This window comes from Notolepis coatsorum (genome assembly GCF_963971535.1).
Source record: "Notolepis coatsorum genome assembly, chromosome: 1".
In the NCBI taxonomy this organism is placed as follows: domain Eukaryota; kingdom Metazoa; phylum Chordata; class Actinopteri; order Aulopiformes; family Paralepididae; genus Notolepis; species Notolepis coatsorum.
Window position 1 is genome coordinate 121,670,171 of NC_140165.1, and position 15,903 is coordinate 121,686,073.

The following is a 15,903-nucleotide window of genomic DNA, read 5'->3' on the forward strand; positions in this document are numbered from 1 at the left end:
AAGTCCTGAATGAGAGAGTAGTAGAATATTAAAGTCCTTCTAAAATATGCACACGCGAGCCACTAGGGGTCGCCAAAGTGCCGGTTGCAGCTAAACAGGTTTTAAGTGTGGGGTCCCCAAAAGATATCCTAAATAAAATGGGGTCACGGTATGAAGAGGTTTGAGAACCCCTGGTCTAGTGAATGAAACGGGACCTACCTCCACCAGAATGAGCTTCCTGTCGGTGGCCCCTCCCTCTCCGGTGGCCCCTCCCTCTCCGGCCATCTGCAGGCGACTGTACTTGTTGGCCCGGAGGAGGAACTCCTGGAACAGACCCGTCTGGGAGCTCCCGGAGAAACCGTTGAACCTGGAGTCTGGTGGGAGGGGGAGGAGCCTGGCTTTAACCCTTTCACTGACACACTATAGAAGGTTAACCCTTTCACTACCACACTACAGACGGTTAACCTTCTGTAGTGTGGTAGTGAAAGGGTTAACCATCTGTAGTGGGTTAGTGAAAGGGTTAACCGTCTGTAGTGTGGTAGTGAAAGGGTTAACCATCTGTAGTGGGGTAGTGAAAGGTTAACCTTCTGTAGTGTGGTAGTGAAAGGTTAACCTTCTGTTTGATTGATTGATTGAAAAGTTTATTAACAGATTGCAGAATGGGTACAGTACAGTACAGCTCAATACATACAATTGTTAAGGGGATGCAGACCAGAGAAAGACTTTCGTCTTGTTTACATCAGGGTCCCCCATTTTCAATTCATCATAACATATATGACATACATGACATACAGATAGACAGTACTGCTACATCTATACATTTATGACATATCAGATTTGCAAATACAGTACTGTTTGTGATACAAAAGTGTCCAGAAAAGGAGTGTATATACATTTGGCATAGAAACTGTACATTGGAGGAGGTTGGTTGGGTGGGGTGGGGTTGGGTGGGTTGGGTGAGGGCTGTACATTGGAGGTGGGGGGGGGGGGGGGGTTGGGAAGGGGACACACACATTTTACACTGTACATTGGAATATTGACAAAGCCTTACTTTGTCATTTACTGTACAACTAGGTTAGGACATTTGTAGGGGCCAGTTTCGAATTGCAGTCTCACGTAGGTGTTTTTTGAGAGTGTTTTTGAAGGTGGGTAGTGATTCACATTCCTTTACAGCTTTAGGCAGGGCGTTCCACATTGATGTGGCATAATTGCGAAACGTGTTTAGTCCCTTGTTTGAGCCGAATCTGGGTTTTACATGATTTGTGGAGCTCCCTCTGGTGTTGTGATCGTGGTATTCACTGACCTTTGGGAAGTATTTTGACATGTACATGGGTACCTTGGTCGCGTAGTGTATCTTGTAGACCAGGCCCATTGCAAGTTGCTGTACTCTGTCGTCTACTCTAAGCCATCCTAGGTTGTCAAAGTGGGCAGGGGTGAGGTGGGTTCTAGGAGTCAGGTCAAGTAGTAGTCTGACTAGCTTGTTTTGAGATGTTTGTAATTTGTTTTTTAGTGCCTTTGAGGTGCTTTGGTACCATGAGGTGCAAGCATAGTCGTAGTACCCTTGAATGAGTGCTCCTGCTAGAGTCTTCAGGGTATTCTTGTTTACCAGAGAGGAGATCCGGTACAAGAATCGCGTTCGTTGGTTGACTTTTTTTATTACATTGGATGCCATTTTGTCACAGGAAAGATTAGCCTCTAGGATGGAACCCAGGTAGGTAATTTCATCTTTCCTTGTGATAATATTGTCACCCACTGTAACCGAGAAGCCGTCGGTCTTGCTGAGTTTGTTATTTGAACCGAAGAGAATGGCCTCTGTTTTGCCCATGTGTAATGATAGTTTGTTGTCGGCGAGCCATATGCAGATTTTGCCTAGTTCCGAGCTGAGGGCTTTTTCAACCTGTAACTTGTTCTTGTCAGAGACCAGCAGGGCTGAGTCGTCCGCAAACAGGAACAAGTTGCAGTCACAAGCTGACGACATGTCATTTGCATAAATTAGGAATAGTAGCGGTCCTAGTATGCTTCCTTGTGGAACACCACAGCTCACTGTGAGGGGGGGGGATAGTGTACCGTTTACTTCCACCATCTGTTCCCTCCCCTCCAGGTAGGATTGTATCCAGCTCACTGATAAGCTATCAGTGTGTAGTGTGGTAGTGAAAGGTTAACCTGTGGTAGTGAAAAGGTTAACCTTCTGTAGTGTGGTAGTGAAAGGGTTAACCGTCTGTAGTGTGGTAGTGAAAGGTTAACCTTCTGTAGTGTGGTAGTGAAAGGGTTAACCATCTGTAGTGTGGTAGTGAAAGGGTTAACCTTCTGTAGTGTGGTAGTGAAAGGGTTAACCGTCTGTAGTGTGGTAGTGAAAGGGTTAACCGTCTGTAGTGTGGTAGTGAAAGGTTAACCTTCTGTAGTGTGGTAGTGAAAGGTTAACCTTCTGTAGTGTGGTAGTGAAAGGGTTAACCTTCTGTAGTGTGGTAGTGAAAGGTTAACCTTCTGTAGTGTGGTAGTGAAAGGGTTAACCTTCTGTAGTGTGGTAGTGAAAGGTTAACCTTCTGTAGTGTGGTAGTGAAAGGTTAACCTTCTGTAGTGTGGTAGTGAAAGGGTTAACCTTCTGTAGTGTGGTAGTGAAAGGTTAACCTTCTGTAGTGTGGTAGTGAAAGGTTAACCTTCTGTAGTGTGGTAGTGAAAGGGTTAACCATCTGTAGTGTGGTAGTGAAAGGTTAACCTTCTGTAGTGTGGTAGTGAAAGGTTAACTGTCTGTAGTGTGGTAGTGAAAGGGTTAACCGTCTGTAGTGTAGTAGTGAAAGGTTAACCTTCTGTAGTGTGGTAGTGAAAGGGTTAACCTTCTGTAGTGTGGTAGTGAAAGGGTTAACCGTCTGTAGTGTGGTAGTGAAAGGTTAACCTTCTGTAGTGTGGTAGTGAAAGGTTAACCTTCTGTAGTGTGGTAGTGAAAGGGTTAACCATCTGTAGTGTGGTAGTGAAAGGGTTAACCTTCTGTAGTGTGGTAGTGAAAGGTTAACCGTCTGTAGTGTGGTAGTGAAAGGTTAACCTTCTGTAGTGTGGTAGTGAAAGGGTTAACCATCTGTAGTGTGGTAGTGAAAGGGTTAACCTTCTGTAGTGTGGTAGTGAAAGGTTAACCGTCTGTAGTGTGGTAGTGAAAGGGTTAACCGTATGTAGTGTGGTAGTGAAAGGTTAACCTTCTGTAGTGTGGTAGTGAAAGGTTAACCGTCTGTAGTGTGGTAGTGAAAGGGTTAACCGTCTGTAGTGTGGTAGTGAAAGGTTAACCTTCTGTAGTGTGGTAGTGAAAGGTTAACCTTCTGTAGTGTGATAGTGAAAGGTTAACCGTCTGTAGTGTGGTAGTGAAAGGGTAACCTTCTGTAGTGTGGTAGTGAAAGGGTAAACTTCTGTAGTGTGGTAGTGAAAAGTTAACCTTCTGTAGTGTGGTAGTGAAAGGTTAACCTTCTGTAGTGTGGTAGTGAAAGGTTAACCGTCTGTAGTGTGGTAGTGAAAGGTTAACCGTCTGTAGTGTGGTAGTGAAAGGTTAACCGTCTGTAGTGTGGTAGTGAAAGGTTAACCTTCTGTAGTGTGGTAGTGAACACAGCCAATATTAACGAATACACCGAAACGGTGATTGACTATGTCTGTACTCAGGTAGAAGTAATAATCCCCTCCACCAAAATTAATATCTACCCAAATCAAAAGCCCTGGGTAGACAAATCCGTCCGTGAGGCTCTGAAAGTGCGCACATCAGCATACAACACCGGGCTGGTGACAGGCAACATGGAAGAACACAAGATGGCAAGATACAACGTCAGGAGAGCAGTAATAGAGGCAAAACGGCGTTACAGGGATAAAGTTGAACTTCAGTTTGAACAGGCTGACTCTAGAGGCATGTGGCAGGGCCTCAGAACAATGACAGACTACAAAGGAACCCCCCTCAAACTGAACAGTGACATCTCCTTAGCAAATGATCTCAACTCCTTCTATGCGAGGTTTGAGGCTGTGAATAACAACACCAGCCTACAAACCACGGCAATGGGGGGGGGGGGGTCTGCTGATGGAGACTCAGTGTTCAGGGTAACAGAGCATGAGGTGAGACGGATCTTTAAAAAAGTGGATATCAGGAAGGCAGCAGGACCGGACGGCATCCCCGGCCGCGTCCTAAAAGTCTGTGCCGACCAACTGGCCCCGGTATTCACTGACATCTTCAACCTGTCCTTGGAACAGGCCGTCATCCCCACCTGTCTGAAGAAGTCCACCATCATCCCTGTACCCAAAAAATCTACGCCCGCTTGCCTCAACGACTACCGCCCTGTAGCCCTCACCTCCATAGCCATGAAGTGCTTTGAGAAGCTAGTGAAGGGCTACATCTGTTCCTCCCTCCCCATCAACCTGGACCCTCTGCAATTTGCATATCGCCCCAACAGGTCCACGGAGGACGCCATAGCCCATGTGCTGCACACAGCAGCATCACATCTGGACAAGAGGCAGGGGAACTATGCGAGAATGCTGTTCATCGACTACAGCTCAGCATTCAATACCATAGTCCCCTCCAAACTCATAGCCAAGCTCAGGGACCTGGGCTTGAACTATGACCTGTGCCAGTGGGTCCTGGACTTCCTGACGGGCAGACCCCAGGTGGTAAGAGCCGGCAACTGCACCTCCTCATCCATCACGCTCAACATAGGGGCCCCCCAGGGCTGTGTTCTGAGCCCCCTCCTCTACTCCCTGTACACACATGACTGCGTAGCACAGCGGAACAACAACACCATCATCAAATTTGCTGATGACACAGTAGTGGTGGGCCTGATCTCTGCCAACGACGAAAGGGCCTACCTGGAAGAGGTAGAGAACCTGTCACAGTGGTGTCAGGAGAACTGCCTCTCCCTGAACGTCAGCAAAACAAAAGAGATGATTGTGGACTTCAGGAGGTCGGGGGTCAAGGACTACAGCCCCCTCAGCATCGACGGGGCACCAGTTGAGAGAGTGAACAGTTTCAAGTACCTCGGAGCCCACATATCCGAGGACTTGACATGGACCACACACATTGACAGTGTTGTGAAGAAGGCACGACAACGCCTCTACTTCCTCAGGCGCCTAAGGAAGTTCCAAGTCAGTCAGAAGATCCTTAGGAACTTCTACTCATGTACAATAGAGAGCATCCTGACCGGCAACATCACCTCCTGGTTTGGGAATAGCACTGCACAAGACCGTAGCAGACTACAAAGAGTGACACGTTCAGCCGAACGCACAATTAGAGGGGGGCTTCCCACCCTCCAGAACATTTACAACAAGCGGTGCAAGGGGAAGGCTAAGAGAATTATTAAGGACTCGAGCCACCCGAACAACTGCCTCTTTGAACTGCTGCCGTCAGGCAAGCGATACCGGAGTCTTATGGCGAGCACAGAAAGACTCAGAAGGAGCTTCTATCCCCAGGCCATCAGGCTGCTAAACGAACAATAATCGCTAAACGAACAATAATCACTATGCAACAACCATCAAATGCACACAGCACACACACCCACACGCACACACTCACTCAAACAAACAACACACTGCAGCACCCACTCTCCACACTTTAGATCACACAAACACACTTACACTTTATATTTATTGATAAAGGATTTGCACTACAACTCGTACACCTACTGTGAATTGTACCTAAACTGCACCTCGTCCATTTATGCCTTGCACTATATAGTATTGTATATTAGTACACTGCACAGTATTGTATATTGTATGGTAACTACGTCTACGAACATTGTACATATGTCTAAACTGAACACTGTGACCTCTTTTTTTTACTTCTAATTTTTACTATGTTTTTATTTCATACTTATCTTGTCATGCACAGTCTCTGGAGCGCAACAGTAAGAAGCATTTTGTACAAAAGTATTCTGTACTTCTGTATGACAACTATTAAAGAAACTTGAACTTGAAACTTGAAAGGTTAACCGTCTGTAGTGTGGTAGTGAAAGGTTAACCGTCTGTAGTGTGGTAGTGAAAGGTTAACCGTCTGTAGTGTGGCAGTGAAAGGGTTCAATCAAAGTCATAGATATGAGAAAGAGTGCAGAGAAGATAGAAAATGAGGACAGTAGTAGTGACAATACGCATCGTGGCACAGAAAAACGTATTGCGATATCGGCTAAAAAAAAATTCTTGTAGTAGTAAATAATCACAAATGAGATGCCTTGCACTTTTACAAGCTCTCTAGCAGGCTGTGACATACAGGCGTAGAGACGGAGGTGTTTAGCAGACTGTGACGTACAGGTGTAGAGACGGAGGTGTTTAGCAGACTGTGACGTACAGGCGTAGAGACAGGTGTTTAGCAGGCTGTGACGTACAGGCGTAGAGACGGAGGTGTTTAGCAGACTGTGACGTACAGGCGTAGAGACGGAGGTGTTTAGCAGACTGTGACGTACAGGCGTAGAGACAGGTGTTTAGCAGACTGTGACGTACAGGTGTAGAGACAGGTGTTTAGCAGGCTGTGACGTACAGGTGTAGAGACAGAGGTGTTTAGCAGGCTGTGACGTACAGGTGTAGAGACAGAGGGGTTTAGCAGGCTGTGACGTACAGGTGTAGAGACAGGTGTTTAGCAGGCTGTGACGTACAGGTGTAGAGACAGAGGTGTTTAGCAGGCTGTGATGTACAGGTGTAGAGACAGAGGTGTTTAGCAGGCTGTGATGTACAGGTGTAGAGACAGAGGTGTTTAGCAGGCTGTGACGTACAGGTGTAGAGACAGAGGTGTTTAGCAGACTGTGACGTACAGGCGTAGAGACAGAGGTGTTTAGCAGGCTGTGACGTACAGGTGTAGAGACAGAGGTGTTTAGCAGGCTGTGACGTACAGGTGTAGAGACAGAGGTGTTTAGCAGGCTGTGACGTACAGGCGTAGAGACGGAGGTGTTTAGCAGGCTGTGACGTACAGGCGTAGAGACAGAGGTGTTTAGCAGGCTGTGACGTACAGGCGTAGGCAGCTCTGCGTACGAGAGTTGACATATTTGTTCCTCACCAGGGTCAAAGGTCAGCTTGTAGGCGTCGGGGTCTGTGCTGTACTCCGAGAGGCTGGAGGGGTTGGTCCATTCCTGTAGCCTGAAGCCCAGCTCCCGGGCCAGCACCTGCACCGTGGCACTCTTGCCACACCCCGACGGGCCCGTCAGCAGCAGGATAGCGCCACCCTGTGGACAAGGAAAGGCAAACAGAGAGCCGTCTGGGCAGAACGACAACTAGACGTTCCCTATCCAGCATTTAACAGTGATCACGTGTCATCTTTTGAGATCTAGAGAGCTGAATTCCAAACCTTTGCCGTTTTAGTATCTGCATGAGTTTTCATCCAGTTCTCCACCTCCTCAATCTTCTTCTTGTGGACCGCCAACTCAGCCTGCAGAAACACAACTACCTTTCAGTGGAGAGATTCTAGGGCTGAGCCCTATTAGTCGACTAATCGGTCGAAAGGAGCCGTGGGTCGACTGCCAACCTCTTAGTCGAATACAAAAAAATTATTTATAAAAAAAATAATATATGGCGAGCTGCTAAGGGCTGGACATTTGGACTTGAACTTTGTGCTGCACTGTATACATGTCCCCAACCACTGCACTTTACTTTATTGTCTTATCGTTGTCTCACTGTTCTGTCCTGTTTTGCACTTTATAACTATATTTATTATTATGTTATTCTTATTTGTGAAAAAAATCATGCACTGTAATGTCGAATACGTTCCATTTGTATATACCAGTGGTTCTCAAACTTTTTACACCAAGTACCACCTGAGAACGTAGCTGGCTCTCCAAGTACCACCATATGACCGGTGTTAAAATACAGTCTATTCAGCTATGCACAGTTCACGCAGGAGGAAAATGTATTCCTAATACCATTATTTATTGTTAACTTTTGTCAGACACAGCCACAATGTACAAAGGGATAGCACTAGAACTAGCAAACGCTTCCACACAACTCATACAATGCAAGGGGCATTGAGAACATAATAACTAACATTCTCACATAGCAAGTGAGAAAATTAAGAACAACTGTATTTCAGCAAATGTACTTAAATCTCTCTCTCTATCTCTCTCTCTCTCACTCTCTCTCTCTCTCACACAGCAAGCAATTGTCCGTCATTCTCTCTCACACACACACACACACACACACACACACACACACACACACACACACACACACACACACACACACACACACACACACACACACACACACACACACACACACACACACACACACACACACACACACACACACACACACACACACACACACACACACACACAAATTTTTTTTTACAAAAACTTAATTTCCTGCATTCTGGTGCAGGATTTTTTGAAATGTTACCCTTTAAATGCCAGTGTTTGTGATGGGCATCACAAATTATTGTAAACAAGAAAAGAAAACACATATTCAATACATTTTTGAATGTTTACCCTTTAAATGCCAGTTTGTGTGATGGCATCACAAATTATTGTTAAAAAAAACACAAAAAGTAAAATATTTTCAATATATCAAATACAAAGTACATTTTTCTGGGGGGGATTATTACAGGCTAGGCATGTGTCAATGATCAGCAGCAACACATATTTTGATGGATTTTTTGTAATGTCAGATTTAACACCAACTCTTTTCAGAAAAGTGGGAGTATTTCATTTTTTATCTGACATTACAAGAAATCTAAAAATAAATGGTTATGATCAGGGCTGAAGTTGAATTAAAGATGTATGACTGTTTAGACTGTATTACTCTCTGTCACAGTGATCTCCTGGTTGTTCCCCACTTAGATTATCTAACTATCGCGCCACCGCAAACAGAAACACTGGCCTGGCCTGCTTCTAAGTTCAGTGGCCTGACTGCAAAAAAAAAAAAAAAAAAAAAAAATGTTTTGCTTTTTTGGAAATGTTTTCAAGTACCACCAGCAGTACCACCAAGTACCACTAGTGGTACGCGTACCACAGTTTGAGAACCACTGGTATATACAATAGGGCTGGGCGATTCTTGCTCAAATGTGAGTCACGATTTTTCTCTCTAAGAATTGAGATCACGATTCTCTCACATGATTCTTATTTTTTCAATAAAATAATTGATTGCACTCTTTCTTTAACAGACAACATAACATATCAAAGTGCTAGACTTAAACTTAAATAATAATTAAAAAAAAAAGAATTTAGAAATTAGATTGCATAGGTCTATGAATCGAGATCACGATTTTATTTCGATCACACTACGCCCACCACCTCACCTCTCACACTACGCCCACCCCACCCCCTCTCACACTACGCCCACCCCACCCCCTCTCACACTACGCCCACCCCACCCCCTCTCACACTACGCCCACCCCACCCCCTCTCACACTACGCCCACCACCACACCTCTCACACTACGCCCACCCCACCCCCTCTCACACTACGCCCACCCCACCCCCTCTCACACTACGCCCACCACCACACCTCTCACACTACGCCCACCCCACCCCCTCTCACACTACGCCCACCCCACCCCCTCTCACACTACGCCCACCACCACACCTCTCACACTACGCCCACCCCACCACACCTCTCACACTACGCCCACCCCACCACACCGCTCACACTACGCCCACCCCACCTCACCTCTCACACTACGCCCACCCCACCACACCGCTCACACTACTCCCACCCCACCACACCTCTCACACTACGCCCACCCCACCACACCTCTCACACTACGCCCACCCCACCACACCTCTCACACTACGCCCACCCCACCACACCTCTCACACTACGCCCACCCCACCTCACCTCTCACACTACGCCCACCACCACACCTCTCACACTACGCCCACCCCACCACACCTCTCACACTACGCCCACCCCACCACACCTCTCACACTACGCCCACCCCACCCCACCCCACCTCACCTCTCACACTACGCCCACCCCACCCCACCTCTCACACTACGCCCACCCCACCCCACCTCACCTCTCACACTACGCCCACCCCACCTCACCTCTCACACTACGCCCACCCCACCCCACCTCTCACACTACGCCCACCCCACCCCACCTCTCACACTACGCCCACCCCACCCCACCTCACCTCTCACACTACGCCCACCCCACCACACCTCTCACACTACGCCCACCCCACCCCACCTCTCACACTACGCCCACCACCACACCTCTCACACTACGCCCACCCCACCCCACCTCTCACACTACGCCCACCCCACCCCACCTCTCACACTACGCCCACCCCACCTCACCTCTCACACTACGCCCACCCCACCACACCTCTCACACTACGCCCACCCCACCTCACCTCTCACACTACGCCCACCCCACCCCACCTCTCACACTACGCCCACCCCACCTCTCACACTACGCCCACCCCACCTCACCTCTCACACTACGCCCACCCCACCTCTCACACTACGCCCACCCCACCACACCTCTCACACTACGCCCACCCCACCTCTCACACTACGCCCACCCCACCTCACCTCTCACACTACGCCCACCCCACCACACCTCTCACACTACGCCCACCCCACCACACCTCTCACACTACGCCCACCCCACCACACCTCTCACACTACGCCCACCCCACCTCACCTCTCACACTACGCCCACCCCACCACACCTCTCACACTACGCCCACCCCACCACACCGCTCACACTACGCCCACCCCACCACACTACGCCCACCCCACCACACCTCTCACACTACGCCCACCCCACCTCTCACACTACGCCCACCCCACCTCACCTCTCACACTACGCCCACCCCACCTCACCTCTCACACTACGCCCACCTCACCTCTCACACTACGCCCACCCCACCTCTCACACTACGCCCACCCCACCACACCTCTCACACTACGCCCACCCCACCACACCTCTCACACTACGCCCACCCCACCACACCGCTCACACTACGCCCACCCCACCACACTACGCCCACCCCACCACCCCCTCTCACACTACGCCCACCCCACCACACTACGCCCACCCCACCACACCTCTCACACTACGCCCACCCCACCCCCTCACACTACGCCCACCCCACCACACCTCTCACACTACGCCCACCCCACCACACCTCTCACACTACGCCCACCCCACCCCCTCTCACACTACGCCCACCCCACCACACCTCTCACACTACGCCCACCCCACCTCACCTCTCACACTACGCCCACCCCACCTCACCTCTCACACTACGCCCACCACCACACCTCTCACACTACGCCCACCCCACCACACCTCTCACACTACGCCCACCACACCTCTCACACTACGCCCACCCCACCACACCTCTCACACTACGCCCACCCCACCACACCTCTCACACTACGCCCACCCCACCACACTACGCCCACCCCACCACACCTCTCACACTACGCCCACCCCACCACACTACGCCCACCCCACCACACTACGCCCACCCCACCACACCTCTCACACTACGCCCACTCCTATGTGTGGTAGATCAGGGCTTGCCTGCGAGCAGTGTGTGTATGTGACATTGTGTACCTGTGAGCAGGGGGTGTGTATGTGACATTGTGTACCTGTGAGCGGGGTGTGTATGTGACATTGTGTACCTGTGAGCAGGGGGTGTGTATGTGACATTGTGCACCTGTGAGCAGGGGGTGTGTATGTGACATTGTGCACCTGTGAGCAGGGTGTGTATGTGACAGTGTGTACCTGTGAGCGGGGTGCGTATCTGTCCACCCACGGTTCATCCTGCTCCCTCTGAGATGACGCTCTGGAAAGAGAGGAGGAGGAGGAGGAGGGGGTGTGGAGCTCTGAGCTGTCCGACTCCCCCTTCCTCTTCCTGGGCCACTTTCTCCCGCTGGGGTCGACGGAAGATGGCCGGGCCTGGCTTCCCTTCCTACCCCCAGGGGAGGAGGAGGAGGAGGTGCCGCCCCCAAATAGCTCCCCAAATGACGGCTCCACCCAGCGGTTCACCTGCAGGGGGGGGGGGGGGGGGGGGGGCACCACGTCAACAACTGTATGAGTGATTGCGTCTGAACAGAAAACTCCTGCCCAGTGTTTTTATATTTTATTTTATATTTTCTCCCGCCCACCCACCCCCTCCTAATGTACAGTCTCCTCCCCACCGAATGAATGAATGAATGAATGAATGAATGAATGAATGAATGAATGAATGAAAACTTTATTTAACAGATTGCAGAATGGGTAAAATACAGTACGGCTCAATACACACAATTGTTAAGGGGATGCAGACCAGAGAAAGACTTTCGTCTTGTTTACATCAGGGTCCCCCATTTTCAATTCATAGTGACATTTATGACATACACAACATACATGACATTTATTGCATAGGGACATACAGGTATTTAGTACTGTTACATTTGTGACATATACAATATGCAAATTTATACAACGGCATGCAAATTTCTCGATTCTGATTGGCCATTCACACGTCTTTATTGGCAACAATCCACGGTCCTGGGCTCAGGACCCGCCCACAACCAAATCACATAACCCTCCCCGGCTCACTCCGGGAGAAAACAGGATCGCGGACAACAAATGGTTATGTTGAAAGCACCATAACGACTAAATATGAAGCGATTCTGTCAAGGGGAATGTGTTAGTCCTTTAAACAATGTTGGATGATGTAATTGATGGGTCTTGACTCAATCTAGAACAAAAGAAAAATCGCGGATTGATTGATAGATTAATTGATTGATTTAAATTTCTTCCTTCCTACTTTACTGACTGCAGCGTTCTCTCTCACTGTCCGACGCTGGCGTACCCACAAACACACACACACACATACACACACACACACACACACACACACACACACACACACACATACACACACACACGCACACACACACACGCACACACACACACACACACTCCTGTCTGCAACAGCGGGGGAGTCAGACTGAGAGAGAAGCAGCGCTGTTTTAAGTGAGCATGGTCTATTGAATTGATTGATTGGTTGATTGCTAATTTTATTACTGTACCCCTGGTTTCCAACTGGTTAAGTTTAGGCTAAAAGAAATAAATAAAAAAATAGGGCGAAGAAAACGTTTTTTTCCTATAGGGCAAAGAAAACGTTTTAATAAATTTTCAATCAATCATTCCAATAATACACAGTTGGATGTGTTAGTTGGTTGGATGCACTTCAAGCTGCTTCCACATGAGGCAACTTCTCTCAATCATTCCAATAATACACAGTTGGATGTGTTAGTTTGGTTGGATGCACTTCAAGCTGCTTCCACATGGAGTTGTGGGAACTACTTTTTCTGGCGGATGGTTTTTTCAATAAATCTTCGATTAATGTGTGTTTATTGTATAGAAATAAGGTTGGATGAATCTGGCAGTTGTATAAAAGCTTTACACCACGTGCAGTCGTGATTTGTGACCAATAAACCACCCCTAGGCATGGTTTATTGGTCACAAACCACTCCTGCGTGTGATGTAATGCTTAAATACAGTACTGTTACCCATAGATCCTGACAGAGAGTATATACATATGATGATGGGGAGGAGACTGTACATTAGGAGGGGGTGGGTGGGTGGGAGAGAAATATACATACGGTGGGGAGAGAATATATACATGCGGTGGGGAGGAGACTGTACATTAGGAGGGGGTGGGTGGGTGGGAGAGAAATATACATACGGTGGGGAGAGAATATATACATGCGGTGGGGAGGAGACTGTACATTAGGAGGGGGTGGGTGGGTGGGAGAGAAATATACATACGGTGGGGAGAGAATATATACATACGGTGGGGAGGAGACTGTCTATTAGGAGGGGGTGGGGGTGGGGGGGGTTGGACATTTACGGTGGCCAGTTTCGAATTGCAGCCTCCCGTAGGTGCTCTTTAAGAGCGGTTTTGAATGTGGGTAGGGATTCACATTCCTTTACAGCTTTGGGTAGGGCGTTCCACATTGATGTGGCATAATTGCGAAACGTGTTTAGTCCCTTGTTTGAGCCGAATCTGGGTTTAACATGATTTGTGGAGCTTCCTCTGGTGTGTGGTCGTGGTATTCACTGACCTTTGGGAAGTATTTTGACATGTACATGGGTACCTTAGTCGTATAGTGTATCTTGTAGACCAGGCCCATTGCAAGTTGATGTACTCTGTCGTCTACTCTAAGCCATCCTAGGTAGTCAAAGTGGGCAGGGGTGAGGTGGGTTCTAGGAGTAAGGTCAAGTAGTAGTCTGACCAGTTGTAATCTTGTTTTTAGTGCCTTTAAGGTGCTTTGGTACCATGAGGTGCAAGCATAGTCGTAGTACCCTTGAATGAGTGCTCCTGCCAGAGTCTTCAGGGTATTCTTGTTTACCAGAGAGGAGATCCGGTACAAGAATCTAGTTCGTTGGTTGACTTTTTTTATTACCTTGGATGCCATTTTGTCACAGGAAAGATTTGCCTCTAGGATGGAACCTAGGTATGTAATTTCATCTTTCCTTGTGACAATATTGTCACCCACTGTAACTGTCGGCCTTGCTGAGTTTGTTATTTGATCCGAAGAGAATGGACTCTGTTTTACCCAGGTGTAATGATAGTTTGTTATCAGCGAGCCAGGTGCAGATTCTGCCGAGTTCTGAGCTGAGGGTTTTTTCATCCTGTAACTTGTTCTTGTCAGAGACCAGCAGGGCCCCATCATATACTCTCTGTTAGGATCTATGGGTAACAGTACTGTATATTTGCATATCGTATATGTCACAAATGTAACAGTACTATATACCTGTAGGTCATGTATGTCCCTATGTCATAAATGTCATGATGTCATGTATGTCATGTATGTCATAAATGTCCTGATGAATTGTAAATGGGGAACCCTGATGTAAACAAGACGAAAGTCTTTCTCTGGTCTGCATCCCCTTAACAATTGTGTGTATTGAGTCGTACTGTATTGTACCCATTCTGCAATCTGTTAATAAAATTGTCATTAATTCATTCATTCAAGACAATGTATTTGCAGCATCTTTCCCTTGGCGTCACCGGTGCATAACAACAACATGTCTCCATCTCTCTCAAACATATGCAACAACATGCACAGTTTATTTAGACCTCTTTGTCAAACTCACTTTGTTTGAAGGTACCTTCCCTCCCAGAGACAGTGTTGACATCCTGACCGCTGGTGCTTCACATCGACCTGCAGACAGCTGTCGGTGCCAGATGGAGGAAACTGGAAGAAGGCAATTAAAACAGAATAGTTTAGCTCACTCACTGGCTCGCGTCTTTGGTTAGTTTACAAACAGTATCCATCTATCATTGGCTTCATTTTGACGTGTTGCTGGTCAAACGAGGAGGACGTCAAATGTATATGTAACGGTTGTGACAACGTCACCTCAAACTTCGATGCCTCGAGTGGGAGTTGAACCCCGGTCTCCCACACCGCGGGCAGCAACACAGACCGCTATACCAAGAGGTGAATTCACTACTAAGTACTGGGTCTATGCGTCTTTTGAGGATGTGAGAGTGAGTTTAACCCATAGCACCGCTACTCACCCCAGCCCTTCTTGACTGCGCTTCACGATACCATCCATTACACTCACCCTCTCAAACTCACTCCACTCCACCCAAGGCATCCAGGTCAATCGGCACCATTGTAACGGTTGTGACAACGTCACCTCAAACTTCGATGCCCAGAGTGGGAGTCGAACCCCGGTCTCCCACACCGCGGGCAGCAACACAGACCGCTATACCAAGAGGTGAATTCACTACTTCGCAACGTGTCTATCTGTCTTTTGAGGATGTGAGAGTGAGTTTAACCCACAGCACAGCTACTCACCCCACCTTCTTGACTGCGCTTCACGATACCATCCGTTACACTCACCCTCTCAAACTCACTCCACTCCACCCAAGGCACTTCGATGCCCCGAGTGGGAGTCGAACCCCGGTCTCCCACGCCGCAGGCAGCAACACAGACCGCTATACCAAGAGGTGAATTCACTACTAAGTACT

At 48.3% G+C, this 15,903-nt stretch overlaps 1 protein-coding gene across 1 annotated transcript in view; it reads right to left on the minus strand.

Annotated features, from left to right (window-relative positions):
• Positions 1 to 15,108, minus strand: part of rad17 (RAD17 checkpoint clamp loader component) — a 37,911-nt gene extending 22,803 nt beyond the window's left edge. Inside the window, exons 1-5 of the mRNA XM_084338150.1 lie at positions 15,024 to 15,108; positions 11,655 to 11,918; positions 7,268 to 7,348; positions 6,980 to 7,145; positions 199 to 353 (exon numbers count right to left, since the gene is read on the minus strand). Coding sequence (XP_084194276.1) covers positions 199 to 353; positions 6,980 to 7,145; positions 7,268 to 7,348; positions 11,655 to 11,918; positions 15,024 to 15,065 — 708 coding nt within the window. The 5' untranslated portion in view covers positions 15,066 to 15,108. The remainder of the gene's footprint in view (positions 1 to 198; positions 354 to 6,979; positions 7,146 to 7,267; positions 7,349 to 11,654; positions 11,919 to 15,023) is intronic.
• Positions 15,109 to 15,903: the final 795 nt, after the last annotated feature.